Source organism: Meriones unguiculatus, chromosome 1, assembly GCF_030254825.1.
Source record: "Meriones unguiculatus strain TT.TT164.6M chromosome 1, Bangor_MerUng_6.1, whole genome shotgun sequence".
Lineage (NCBI taxonomy): Eukaryota > Metazoa > Chordata > Mammalia > Rodentia > Muridae > Meriones > Meriones unguiculatus.
The window spans coordinates 81,306,240-81,318,863 of NC_083349.1; the positions used below are offsets into that span (position 1 = coordinate 81,306,240).

Consider the following 12,624-nt stretch of genomic DNA (forward strand, 5'->3'; position numbering starts at 1 on the left):
GAATATGTGTCTAATCCAGAAAAACAAACAAACAAACAAACAAAACAAACATTTAACTAGTACTGAGTAATGTCTTATAGTCACTTTTATTTTATGCAAACCTCGTGTTTTCTTTTTTCTTTTGGTGTTAACAGGCATTGAACCCAGGGCCTTGTGCATCCTGGGTAAGAGCTTTATTACTGTGATGTATCTAGTATATAAAATTAAAAAGCAAATTTGATCTTTAGTTATTCTTACTCTGTTTAACTTGTATAAGACTCCGTGAGTTCAGCTATATTAAAATAAGAAATCAGAAAATAAAAAGAGCTGTGCTTAGTGGCACACGCCTTTAATCCTAGCACTTGCAGGAGGCAGAGGCAGGTGGATCTCTGAGTTCAAAGCCAGCCTGGTTTACAGAATAAGTTCCAGGACAGCTAGGACTGTTAACACAGAGAAACTGTTTTCTGTCTTGGAAAACAATACAAAACAAACAAAAGTTATCAGTGAAAACCTGCAAAGTAAACACTCAAAACACATGGTCAGTAAGTAATTCAAGAATATCTTTTATTATTTATGTCATAATCCCTAGCAATATGTAAAATTACCATACGCCATACAAGAATCAGTACATATTTACATTCTTAATAATTATTCTTGAGGTTGACAAAAATGTTACTTTCCTAAATGAGTAATAGACTAATTACAGAGATGGTTTTCATATTTGGCTTGAGTTTTCCACGAATGACTTGTTTTCCAGTAATAGTGCTGTAGTAGAGATGTGTGATCTCAGCAGAGTTGAAGGTCAGTGGCCTTTGAAATGGCACTGTCTTATTTACTGTCACTTTTCAGTTAAAGGCAACAAGTTATAGGCCTATGCATGAATGATTTGACTGCGAGACCATAAGATAGCGAGTGATTACAGATCTTGCATCAAAGCCTTTTCTAGATGTTAGTTAATACTTAGCAGATATTAGGAATTATCTCCATGCTTTATCAAGTAAATTCAGCAGAGAAAACTATCTGGATTCAGGTCGTTGTTGGCATTCTTAACTCACCCCCAAACAAACTTATAAGCATTATGTTTTGTTCTTGTTGGAAGACATAAAATGATACTTTTTAGCTTAGGTAAAACAAATTTTCCAAAATATACCTGAGCACTTAAAAATCTGTTTTATAGATCAGCACAATGCAGGCTTTGATGGGAATATACATTGTTTTTACTAAAAGAATGAATGGTATTGTAGTTAAGTGAAAAATTTAGCAAGTAAAACAACAAAGACGTATAGAGGTGGTGGAGTTTAATTTCTGGGTGTGTATTCTAGAGCCTGTCTACATTTTACTATACAGCAGAGCATTAATAGATTGAAGTAATAGTGAAAACTTCTGCAAAGGGCATAGAGAAAAAGTTTTGAAATGTATGTGAAAAATACAACATATATAGGATTCTGCTGATCATTGTTTTTTCTCCCATTTGGGATTTTTGGTTGGTTTTGTCTTTTTTCTACCATAAATTTAGAAGTGTTGGCCTGGTGTCCGTGTTGAATGTTAGAAACAACTCTGTGTTGCACGGCAAAAATCAGACACCTACCTTAAAGGGGACTCAGGGGAAACCTTTCCTCAGTGCTTTATTCTTTACCATGGTAAATTTACTAACGAAGACCTGAGCAAAATGTGGGTCAGCCAAATAATGGTATGTTTTCACAGTGGCTGGGGGAGGCTCCACAGCTACCACAGAGCATGCTATCTGCATGGAAGAGCAGCTGGGGGCCAGGTGGCACGATGTTTTTGCAATGTAGTCCACAAGCCTGTTAAACTGCTGCTCAGACAGTCTCTCCCGGGCACCATCCATCTGGGTTCCAAAAACAAAGGGTTCCTTAATTAGTTGCCAACAAAATTATTCAGGATGCACTTGTCACTATGTCTGTCTCCTAGTTAAGCCATTCTAAGCTAGTCATTCTTCTGAGCTGAAGCAATGCAGCACAGTGTCAGCACATGTAACCATGTCTCCACAACACCACAGACAACCTCCTTTGAATAAACGGCTCACTGCGTACAATTCCCATGTTTAAAGCTAATCATTAACTGTTAACACATCTGTCATTACTTTTTACCAAGTAGCCAAGGAACAAAGGAGAAGAATACCTTGTGCTTACATGTAGTCAGTATCCAACTCTGCATCCCAAATAAAAATTAACTCTGCTTCCCAGAACCTCAGCATTTGACAGAAAGCAGACAAGAGGACCTCATTCAAACCAGTGGCTTTGGGCAGATCAGTTTAAAAAACAGCACCCCCTCCCCCACCATCACCTTCTTGAACTGTAACATTTTCTGTTTTTATAAATACTAGGATTGAAAGCCAGAAAAAATAGAAAAACTGGGCAGAGGAAGGGGAAATTTTTATGGCAAAAAGGGAGGATGCAAACTACATTTATAGTTCATAAAAGTCTGGCTCATCTTCAGTAGAACTCAAGAGAACTGAGGTAGATATACTACTTATGTTCTTAAGTGAGACTGAGGAAGCACCCATCAAAGGCACTTAGGTCTATAAATTCTTCCCACCCTGAAGGCCCATAGCTATCTAATGTGCAAATCAAGTGGAGAATTGGAGAGTTGGCCACTGGTCTGTAGAATTCAGCAGCCACTGACTTTGTAGTGTTTTTTTTTCTCCTCTGTCTCTCTCTCTCTCTCTTTTTTTTTTTGTCTTTATATTACCACAACTCACTCTGAGTCCTTGCCAATATTCAGGTTTAAAAAGAAAAGAAGAAAAAAAAAATTTAAATGGGGCCCAGAAAAAAAAATGTAGCTGAAGTATAAAAAGTTGTAAAAAGCTACAGGAAACAGATAGCAAAGAGGCCTGTCAGAGGAGTACCTTAAGGATTGTCCTACAGTTTGGGTCTTGTATTTTTCAGCTTGAGAAAGAAAAGGAAAACCCTAAGAGTCACTGACAGATTTGCTGTGCACCACCAGGCAAAGGCCAGAGTTCTGATATCATTTGATGGGGCTAGAATTCATCTGGAGAGCTTTGAATATACAAAAAAATCTTAATTGCGCCTTCTGAACAGCAGCACAGGAAAGCCCATGTTGTGAAAGGAACCTGGCCAAGGAATAAATTGACCTCCTGACTCATTTTGAGCTTCTCATAGGGGATTTTAATAATATGCCAGGCATATTAAGCAATTATCCCTAAAAAATGACTGCATTTAACCAAGAAAAGCAATGCTGACTAAAAACAAAATAAAATAAAACAAAAAAAACCCAAAACCTGCCATAATTGAATATGTTCAATGATGTCATTTACAAATTAATTCCTTCCAAAATTCAAAGGAGTTCTGTTTCTAGCCTCTAAGGCGAAAGGGTACTTTACAGAGCTTGAAATACTTCTCTTGGTTTTCTGACCAGGCTTTGGATCTGGATTATGTTAGTTTCTGATTTGAGCAGGACAACTGGAGAAAACCAGTGCCTCCAACAGCTCTTGCCTCTTAGTGAAAATACGCTGCATCACAGCTCTCAACGAAGGGTCTTTCAGAAATGGCCTGCAGCTTCAGTTTTCTTCATTGGGTCAGGTTAGGTAGTAGTTATGAGTTGACAGTACGAACAGAACAAAGCAATACTGAGGAAGTACAATGGCACTTGATACACTGGTCATTTATTTACTCTGCATAAGACAGGTCTGTGAGTTTGTTTAATGGTTGTCTTGGACCGCTATGAGTTTCGGCTTCTGTAACAGCCATTCCTTTACTCCTGGACATCATCAGGTTTTGATGCTTCCATGTCTTAGCTTGGTGAGTTTATAGTCTAAACTCTCATAGCTTCTACAGATGCTGATTTGGATCAACACAAAAACAACAGGTCTCAATCCACTCCCCTGCTACCCTCAAACAAATGTAAATGAGGGTAAGACTTAGATTTCAGTAAAAGATGAATGAATTGCATAGTAGAAGTATGTATGTGCTGACTTAAGAAAAAAAAAACTGGTCACAGATTATTTCTTGGAGCTTAGAGGTTTCTCTAGGACTAAGAACTTGAAGACATTGCCATTTTTTTTTTTTTTTTAAACCATGTAGCCAGATCACTGCTGCTTTACTGTCAACTGGATCAGAAGATTTCTGGAAGATCTAATGAAGTCAGCCTGGATATCTGACCCCTGTTTATTCCCAGAAAGTCATCAACTGAAAGCAGCAGTGCAGTGTCGTGCCAATAAAGTCTGACTGATTACCGTCCAAGAAGCAAGAGAGATCTTAGGAGATGTTGTGGTTGGCTACTTTCCATCTGCTCAGATAATTCTACACAAACAGTGTTGTGAGGGAGAAAGGATCCCATATCAGGGAAAATATCATGAAAGAAGGAATTGGGCAGGTTCTGTTGTGTAAACTTGGTTGTTAGTCTTCAATGTCCAGTAAGGACCACCACCATCTCATGGAAAAAAACAATTAAAAAATTTTTTAATCAGTAATTCCATCACCTGGGAGGAACATAGGAAGAAAGGAATTTCCTAGTTGGTTGCATCTGCTTCTTGTAAGTTGGAGTGGAGGAGGCCAGGGCTACTCTGGCAGGGCCCCTTCTGTAAACACTGCATATCTAGAGTGCATCCCCCAAACCTAAGCTGTTCCCAGGTAGCATCCCTACTTGCAGGGCAGGGTCATGTGTGACCCCCTCATGGGAAAAGGAAAAACAGTTGCAGAATAAAGCAGGAGAGATGTACCTAAATCTTGGGTTGGGTATAGGTAAAGGGACAGAAGGAAGGGGAAACAATGGCAAAAACCCTACCACTTGTCAGTTTGCAAAAGATTAAGCCTCTTGCCCTTGTCTTGACTTGCACGTGATGCCCCTCATTGGTTAAGTAGTCTTTGCAGCCGACACTTATGGCCACCCCCGTGTCGCACAGTTTAAGGACCTCACGTGCAGTTGCTGGGAATGGCTGCTATTTACTTTGCCCACTTCTCCCTTTTAAACTGTTGTACTACCATTTTTTTCCTAGTTCCTCAATCTCATGACAGCTGTGTCATATCAACCTTATTCAGTTTACACTGTAGCTCAGCCCGAGGACCCCTCTCTAAAGGGTTCACATGCACAGGTAGGTGGGACCTTTCTAGCCCTTTCTGCAATGCCTACCTTGTCTCCTTGACAGTCCTTCCTGATCCTCCTGGTCTCCTAGATCTCGAAGATTAGTGATGAGGCTACATCTTGACATCTTGACTCCCTGAAAGCTAGCCCCAGTAATCCTGTGTTTTGAACCGTACCTCTACATCACAGGCTACTCTTGGCTGCTTGAGCTGCACAGTGAGCTGGTTGTTTTGCTTGCTGTCCTGTGCACAGTCGATCTCTGTGATGGGAAAGGCCTGTTGCTGTGTGTCCTCACTGATGCTTACGACAAACAGCACTTCTGATGTTAGCAGCAAGCACCCTTCATGCTCCTGGCCTGAGCCCCTCACCAGAATCACATCCAGGGCCATGTGGACTTCTGGTCTACCTAGAGACTGAAGCATTTTCCTGAAAAACAGATACAGTAGCTTTCGCTCGTTTTCAGTGACTGGAGCATGCCTTGCTCCCAACACCAAACCAAACCAAAACCAAAAACACAGCCCTTCCCAAGGGCAAAGTGGACTGTTAACTTAGCTTAATATTACAGTACTTCTGTGTCTGCTATAGCTGGCTAAAGAAATGTTAATTGTCAGTTCTCAGGCTGATTCTGATTAGTAGAGTCTGGCTTCTGAAGAGATTTCAAATCTATGCTTCATTTAGCTGTTTTCTTCCCATCGGAAATAAGCCCCCAAAGGAAGTCCCTCGTTTCCCAGGGAATCTTGATCCTTAAGAAATCCAAGGAGATGGGATAATTTTGTTTATTCTCCTTGTGTTGCCAGGGTGGCCTTGAACTGACAATCCTGCCTTGGCCTCCCACAGCAAGTGGGCTCTCCTACAACCAGTCTGTGGAGCAGAGTTCTCTACTCAGTTTTAAGCTGGAAAGAGCAGTGTTTCCGCGAAACTGCCCACGAGGCTAGTGTCAAAAAAAGCTGTTCCTTCAGTGTCCCTTGGACACATGTCCAGGGTCTATCAACGAACAGTGTAAATGTAAATGGAGCAAGTGGCTCAAGAACTTTACCAGACATATTTGACATGGCTGTTTGGAGCTTGGTCAGCCTGTAGATCTCTTGGTTGGTACCGCTGTTTGGGAAGCTGAGAAAGTCCAGCTCCGTGTAAAATCCCTGTGGTAAGAGAAGCAGAGAAGCTGTACTGCTTGTTCTGGAAAGCACTCCTATGTCGCAGTGATGTTATCTTACCGCTCTCCATAAAATGTTAGAGATTCAAAACGGGGTCACCTCTTAAGAAGTGAGTGTGCAGACAGCCATTGAATGACTGCGGGTGCTGCCTTAGCTGTACTTAAAGCAGTGCTTTTCAACCTGTGGGTCTCAACCCCTCTGGGGTCGAATGACCCTTTTCACAGGAGTCACCCAAGACCATTGGAAACACAGACACTTACATTACAACTCATAACAGTAGTTATAAAGTAGAAATGAAAATAATTATGGTTGGGGGGGTCACCACAACATGAATTGTATGTATTAAAGGGTCGCGGCATTAGGAAGGTTGAGAACCAGAGGCAGCATAATGTTTCCTGGGAGAACTAGCCATAGAACAGTGTCTTATAGGTCATTTACAACATGGCTGTTTTAAGTCAGCATTATTGGACTGTGCTGCTTAATATTTCTATATCCAATGAGTGGCTAAAAACAAAACCCAAACCAGCTACATACAAAAGCACATGGTTTGCCTTGATACAGTATTTAAATTTAAATGAGTTAATCCAGCTGTTAAACAAGATTCTGTATACATTTATGAGTGCTCTTTGGGGCCTCTGGTTTATTACATGCTTTCCCTGGTACCAAATGAGGGCACCCAGCAGCAGCCACATAAGTCTCCAAAGAGACTCTCCAGATCCAAAGATGGTACAGCATGTGTGCTTTCTGAGGACTTGTAAATGTTTATAAATGAGGGATAGTCATTAGACTAAGAGTTAGTGGTTTGTAAAACCTTCAGTGCGGTAATAAAAGTTTTACAAGAAAGCAAAAAGGCCATGTGAAGCTCTGCTCCGAGATGCTCTTATATAGGGCTAGTTCCCGAGCCTGGGAAGCCTGGGGAGACAGTGCAGGCATTTTATGAAGTAGAGTTTGTACCCCATTCAAGTTTCTAGCAAAGAGAACACTTTTTTTCATACTAAACAAGGGAGAGTTTAACTGTTTCCACCTGAGATCTAGCAATTTGTACTGTCAGTTTCCTGTGAATGAGCCTGCTTTCCACAGGAGACTAGAGAGGGGAGCAAAAGCATGGCTGTCAGTGTGGTCTCTCAAAGGATGCTCTGGCTATGTGCCCTGATCAGGCTGTGTCTTGTCAGAACTGAGGTACAGGACGCCTACAGTGAAGAGTGTCCTTTGGATTGCCTGGCCAGATGTAGATGGAGCATGTGCTGTCTGACAGGTGGGTGGCCTCTCCTATGGTCTGAAATGCTAGCTAGCTTGCCTGTTGTATAGCCAAAAGTATACCATCAAGTTTTAAGTAAAAAGGTAATTCTAATCACATGTTTACTGCAAGGTACTTTAATGTGCTCTGCCAAGAGTGCAGAAAATAAGCATGGGATGTGCTCCTTTTACATCATCATGTACACAGGCACATTTGGAGAGATTTCCTGGCACTCTGCCACAGCTCCTCCCCCCAACCCCCATCTGCCAGTATCTGCTTGGGGAAAGGGGTTTTAGCTGCACCTTTGCTCCCATTGGCTAGGAAACTCTAGAGCTGGGAAATGCAGATGACTCCCAAAGATCAGTGTGTCCACAATCAACAAGCACAGATGTCCTCCTGCTTAATCGTTTTTCTGCCCCAATTTATCACAGGAAAAATAATTTTCTCTGTTGCCATACTGGTTACTTTTTTATTAAAATTAATTGCACTAAACGGCATGTGATTTGAAGTTACTCCCTGATGTTACTAATTGGCAGTGGTCATACTCTTTAAATAAACACTGGGATACAAAAAAGATAGCTACTATTTATCCACTTTATCCATTTTACCCTTACCCATGGGAAAGGCTTGATTCAGAGAACCTGAGTAGGAATGGACATGGATTAGTCAGGCCTCATTTGGCCTACTCACCATAGCCAGTCTGTGACACAAGTTCTGCAGCTCCCCCAATGGGTTTGGTGAATACCCCCATGATTCCTTTACCCACGCCTGAGATGACACCTTTGGCCTTATGTCCTGCTGTAGCCTGGCTCTCAGATGTTTTCTGGAAGTTCTGCATTGGCTGATCAACTATACCAGCAATTGCACCTGAAATAACAAAAGCTTTCAATGAGGACAGAGCTTAAAGTCTCTTGGGTAAAACCTCAGGAGCAGTTTACTCGTGACTGAAAATGAATCCCTACCCTCATAACATTTTATTTACCAATAAGCTAAGTGCATTAAGGGACATTTACACTAGATGCTTTCATCAAAACAATGCTCAGATTGGGTTCGGGTCACAAGTCAGGATATAGAAACTACTCTTGAGTGTTAGCCATGTGTCTTTCTGCAGAAGTAAGAATACATTTTGAGGAGAAAGCACTGTCACAAGAGCCTGCATAGCCCAATAAACTTAACCGGAAGGGGATCAGCTCCATTCTGTGTCACCACTTTTGTGTGGAGGTGGGGTGAGGGATGCTTTTGGAGGTCAGGTGTCTTCCTCCAGTACTCTGTCTTATTTCCTTGAGACAGGGAGTTTGGTAGATTTTGAAGCTTACCGTTTTGGCTAGGCTGGTTGGCCAGTGAGCTCCAGGGTCAGTCTGCCTGTCCCTGCTCTTTGCTACTGCAGCTAAGCCCTGCTGTTTTTCAAGAGTGCTGGGGATTTCAACTGAGCTCCTCAGGATTTCACAGAAAGCACTCTTATTCACTCCTGACTTAAGACAGTTAATTTCTAATTCAATACTATCACTATTAATATTTATTTAATAAAAGTAATTGTTGATAGGTTATTTCTGGTCTAGCTAGTCTACCAAGTGCTTATTATGAACTGAGCACTGTACAAAGGCCTTCACCCACATGAGGTCATTCAGTCCTCATAATCCTGAGTAAGGCCAACAGACAAGAGAGGGTAAGGAATTTCCCCAAGGTCATACAACTATTGAGTGGTTGGGCCTTGATTTGAGTCCAAGGATGCTGAGTTATTTGCTCATCCAATTTATCAGACAGGTTCTTGGTCAATGTTCAAAACAAAACAAAACATTATTTCTCACTTTAGTTGAGGTTTGGCTGCACTCTTGACTTCAGAATAGCCATTAAAACACTACTTGCTTCACAAGTTGCTGTTCAGCTTTACCACTGGAGCCACCATTTCTAACTGAACTGGAAGGTAGTTACAAATGAAAGGCATCCCTCCGCCACCCATTCTCCCAAGTCCTCTAACTTCAGGGGTCAGTGATAAGGTCAGGAAAGGCCTCATGGGTCCTGACTTCATGACACAGCAGAGGGCTCCTTAACTAGGAGAGATAGCTTTATAAGTCCTGACAGCCCCTTGTTTTCAGCTTGAGCCTGGCAAGAGTAATGCAAATGCAGTCCCTTGCTAGAAATTTAGTACATGTCAAATCACATTATTCCAAATGCCAACAATTCAAAATCTCTTGGGTAAAAGCAGATTTCTAGGTCTTGGTTAATGACCTTCTAATTTCAAGCAATATTCCATTGAGCAAAATACACTGAAACAAAAGATTAGACTAGTTCCTTCAAGTCAAGTCCAAGGGGACTCGTCTTTGCAGGTTCCTGGCCTTTAGGTTTTAACAGAAACATTTAAGTTTATGAATTGACAGATTAAGAATTTGCCAGAGGTGACAGCCTAGAATAATGCTACCCAAGCCTAAGGAAATGATGGACTGAGGGGAGGTTATAGCTTCCAGTTGGCCCAGGTTGTCTACTCCTGAGAACAGAGCTCTTCTGCCACTCTTCTAGCACCCTAAGGTAGCTGGTGCTGCCAGTGGTACAAAAGATTCCTTCAGTTAAAGGACTAAGTGCTCTTCTGCTCTCTCCCTTTAAGGCTAGGGGCCACAATGACATGGGGATGGAGACAGGCAGCTGTACAATGAAGATGCAGGGCTTGGAGTCTGTTTTGGTACAAGTTTGTAAGAGTGTTTCTTGTGGCCCAGGCTGGCTAAGTCACTACAGAGGCAAGGATGGCTTTGAGTTCTCGATCCTTATGCTTCCACCTAAGGAGCCAGGGTAAATAATTGGAAATACATCAAATCATTGCCAATGTTTCTGGTGGAAATGCCCCTTTCCAAGTGTGGCTTTCATTATAACTATTGACTAGAGTTGGAGGTAGGTATTTGCCCTCATTTAAGATCTTCTCCCATTTCCCTTTCATGTGCCAGACCTAACCTGTGCGAGGGATGTGTCCTTTATAGCTGGTACTATCCACATAGGGTGCTCAGTTCTGTCCCCTCAGTGAAACTCCTTTTTGATCTCGTAGTTTCTTGTACTCACCAAAGGCTTCAATTGCAGTGGCTTTGATAGAAGCACTATTGGGATAGCTAGAAGAGTGGAAACCCTGGACTCCCTCCAAAACAAAGTGTCAGATTCTGCCAGTTAGAGAAGGCCTTGCCAGGGCACTTGCCTTGAGTTGGGCCCCAGATTCTTGAGTGGCAGCAGCCACCCTTCATATAGCTCGCTGGCCGTCAAGCAGCCGCCCTTTATTACAGCTCACTGACATCAGGCACTATGGGCTCCTGTTTGTGCTGTTGACATGGAGAACAGAGGCTCTGAAGAGATGAATAGCTAAAGCTATCCTCTAGTCTGTAAATCTGGACGGGGGGGAGGCAGCTTCTCAGGGCTTGAGGAGGCCTCTTCATAGGTATAATCTAGCCAAGTCCTACAGCTGGTAAATTATTTACTGTAATATTCTCAAACTGTTCTAAGGCTTCAGGTAGTGGAAACTGATCTCGAGATTTGTCTGCTGGCAGCAAGAGGTCTGTGGAGTGGGTGGTCACATGGAGAGTGCGGTAATGTGATGAGGTGAGTGTAGGAGGGAGGAGTGTGTGAGAGGGGCACCCATTGTAGACTCCATGCTAGGCCTTAGGGAGCTGTAGGAGGCCTGTCCTGAAGAAACAAAGGACTTCCTTTTCCTCTTCTATGACTTGCTCCAGGAATCACCAAGGACACTTATTACTAATATGTTTTGATGGTAGCTTATCACACAATACAATTTTACAATTTTATTTTTCATTATAGGGGCATAGTCCCCACCATGCTGCTGGGGTGCCTACAAATGAGACCTATGCAGTGCAGCAGGCATTGCAGTTTGGGGCCAGCTTGTCAGAACAGATGAGCAAACTGGGGAGCAATTAAAATTGAATCTGTTAGTCTGCTAGTCCCAACTAACTGAAAATCTGACTATGGTAACAGATTTGATGTCCAAGGACCTTCTCAAGTGTACACCTCTTTTGCTACTGATCTACCTATTATAGGCCCATTTTGTTGGGATTCTGAAGGCACCAGCTCCTCCCGAGCGTACCAAGATAGAGGTGGAACCCAGTATAATGGAGGGGACCAGCTTTTCCTATAGGCTCCAGGGCACAGAAACCTCTGTGGCAGTTTGGTAACGTGAAGTGATTTTGGCATGTGTAAGCAAAGCCAGTGCCAATTCTTCAGGCCCAAGAGGTCCCCAGTGTGAAACTAAGGCTCATGCGAGGGCCCTGGTGGCCTCATGGCCTGAAGGAGCCACAGGTGTCTTTGGACTTTAAGTGCTTTGTAACACTCCAGTGTCCCCAACAGGGCAAAAAAGGGGGCACATTTGGGGGAAATGCCCTTTTCCTACTCTGGAGCTCTCAGTTTTTACTCTCTTGTCTTGATTGTTTCTAACTGGGAGCCCTGAGTGCAAGTGACAGGGTAGAAAGTGCCAGGCTCTTGCTGTGGAGCGCCTCACCACGGCTGTTAGGGTGGAGTGTGGTGATGCGTGTGGAAGGGCATGCTGCGCCAACACGAATGCTTCTAGGTAGATTCTCCTCAACTGAGTTCTCACAGAAAGAAGAGCCTGAGAGCCGCAGAACTGCAGTCCTCTCTGTGGCTTCAGTTCTCTTAACAACAGATCCAGCTTCATTAAGGCCCCTAGTTCCATGTGGCAATTCTAAACACCTTCTGGGGATCGATTTGAAGAGGTGACACTGGGACTTGCTTGTTTCTCTTTCTTCTGGCACACATCTGGTATTCTGGGACCAGGCACTTATAGGAGAGCTTACATGTTCAGTGGGACATAGACAGTCTCTTAAACCCTTGGAGGAAAGGAAGTCACTTCACCCAAGTGAAAGCCACTCTCATTGTAAACTCTGAGGAGTCGAGAAATATCTGCAGCCCTGGGGGTGGGTGGGGGTGGGTTTAAATCTGGACTGGAACTCCTGGGGGCCCAAGATGGCGGTAAAGGTAGGGTGGATACTTAAGCATCCTCAGAACTCGAAACTTTCTGGAAATTAAAAGTTGCAGACAGCACATGAACCCACTACCTTCCCAATACAGTGTAGGGCAGTTGGTAAGACGCCATGGACACAGCAATGCTTTCTACCGGGGGTAACAGAGGAGGGTGGCCAGTGGCCAGAGCTCTTCCTTGTGGGAAGAAGATGAAATCTTAGGGCC

General features: G+C 43.0%; 1 protein-coding gene across 4 annotated transcripts in view; it reads right to left on the bottom strand.

Annotated features, from left to right (window-relative positions):
* Nucleotides 1-518: 518 nt before the first annotated feature.
* Vps13b (vacuolar protein sorting 13 homolog B) overlaps nt 519-12,624 on the bottom strand; it is a 641,091-nt gene continuing 628,985 nt past the window's right edge. For all 4 annotated transcript variants that reach the window (XM_060392854.1, XM_060392863.1, XM_060392849.1 and 1 more), the window contains 4 exons: nt 8,125-8,301; nt 6,080-6,182; nt 5,220-5,469; nt 519-1,828 (listed from right to left, as the gene is read on the bottom strand). In XM_060392854.1, the coding sequence (XP_060248837.1) occupies nt 1,580-1,828; nt 5,220-5,469; nt 6,080-6,182; nt 8,125-8,301 (779 nt within the window). In that variant the 3' untranslated portion in view covers nt 519-1,579. The remainder of the gene's footprint in view (nt 1,829-5,219; nt 5,470-6,079; nt 6,183-8,124; nt 8,302-12,624) is intronic.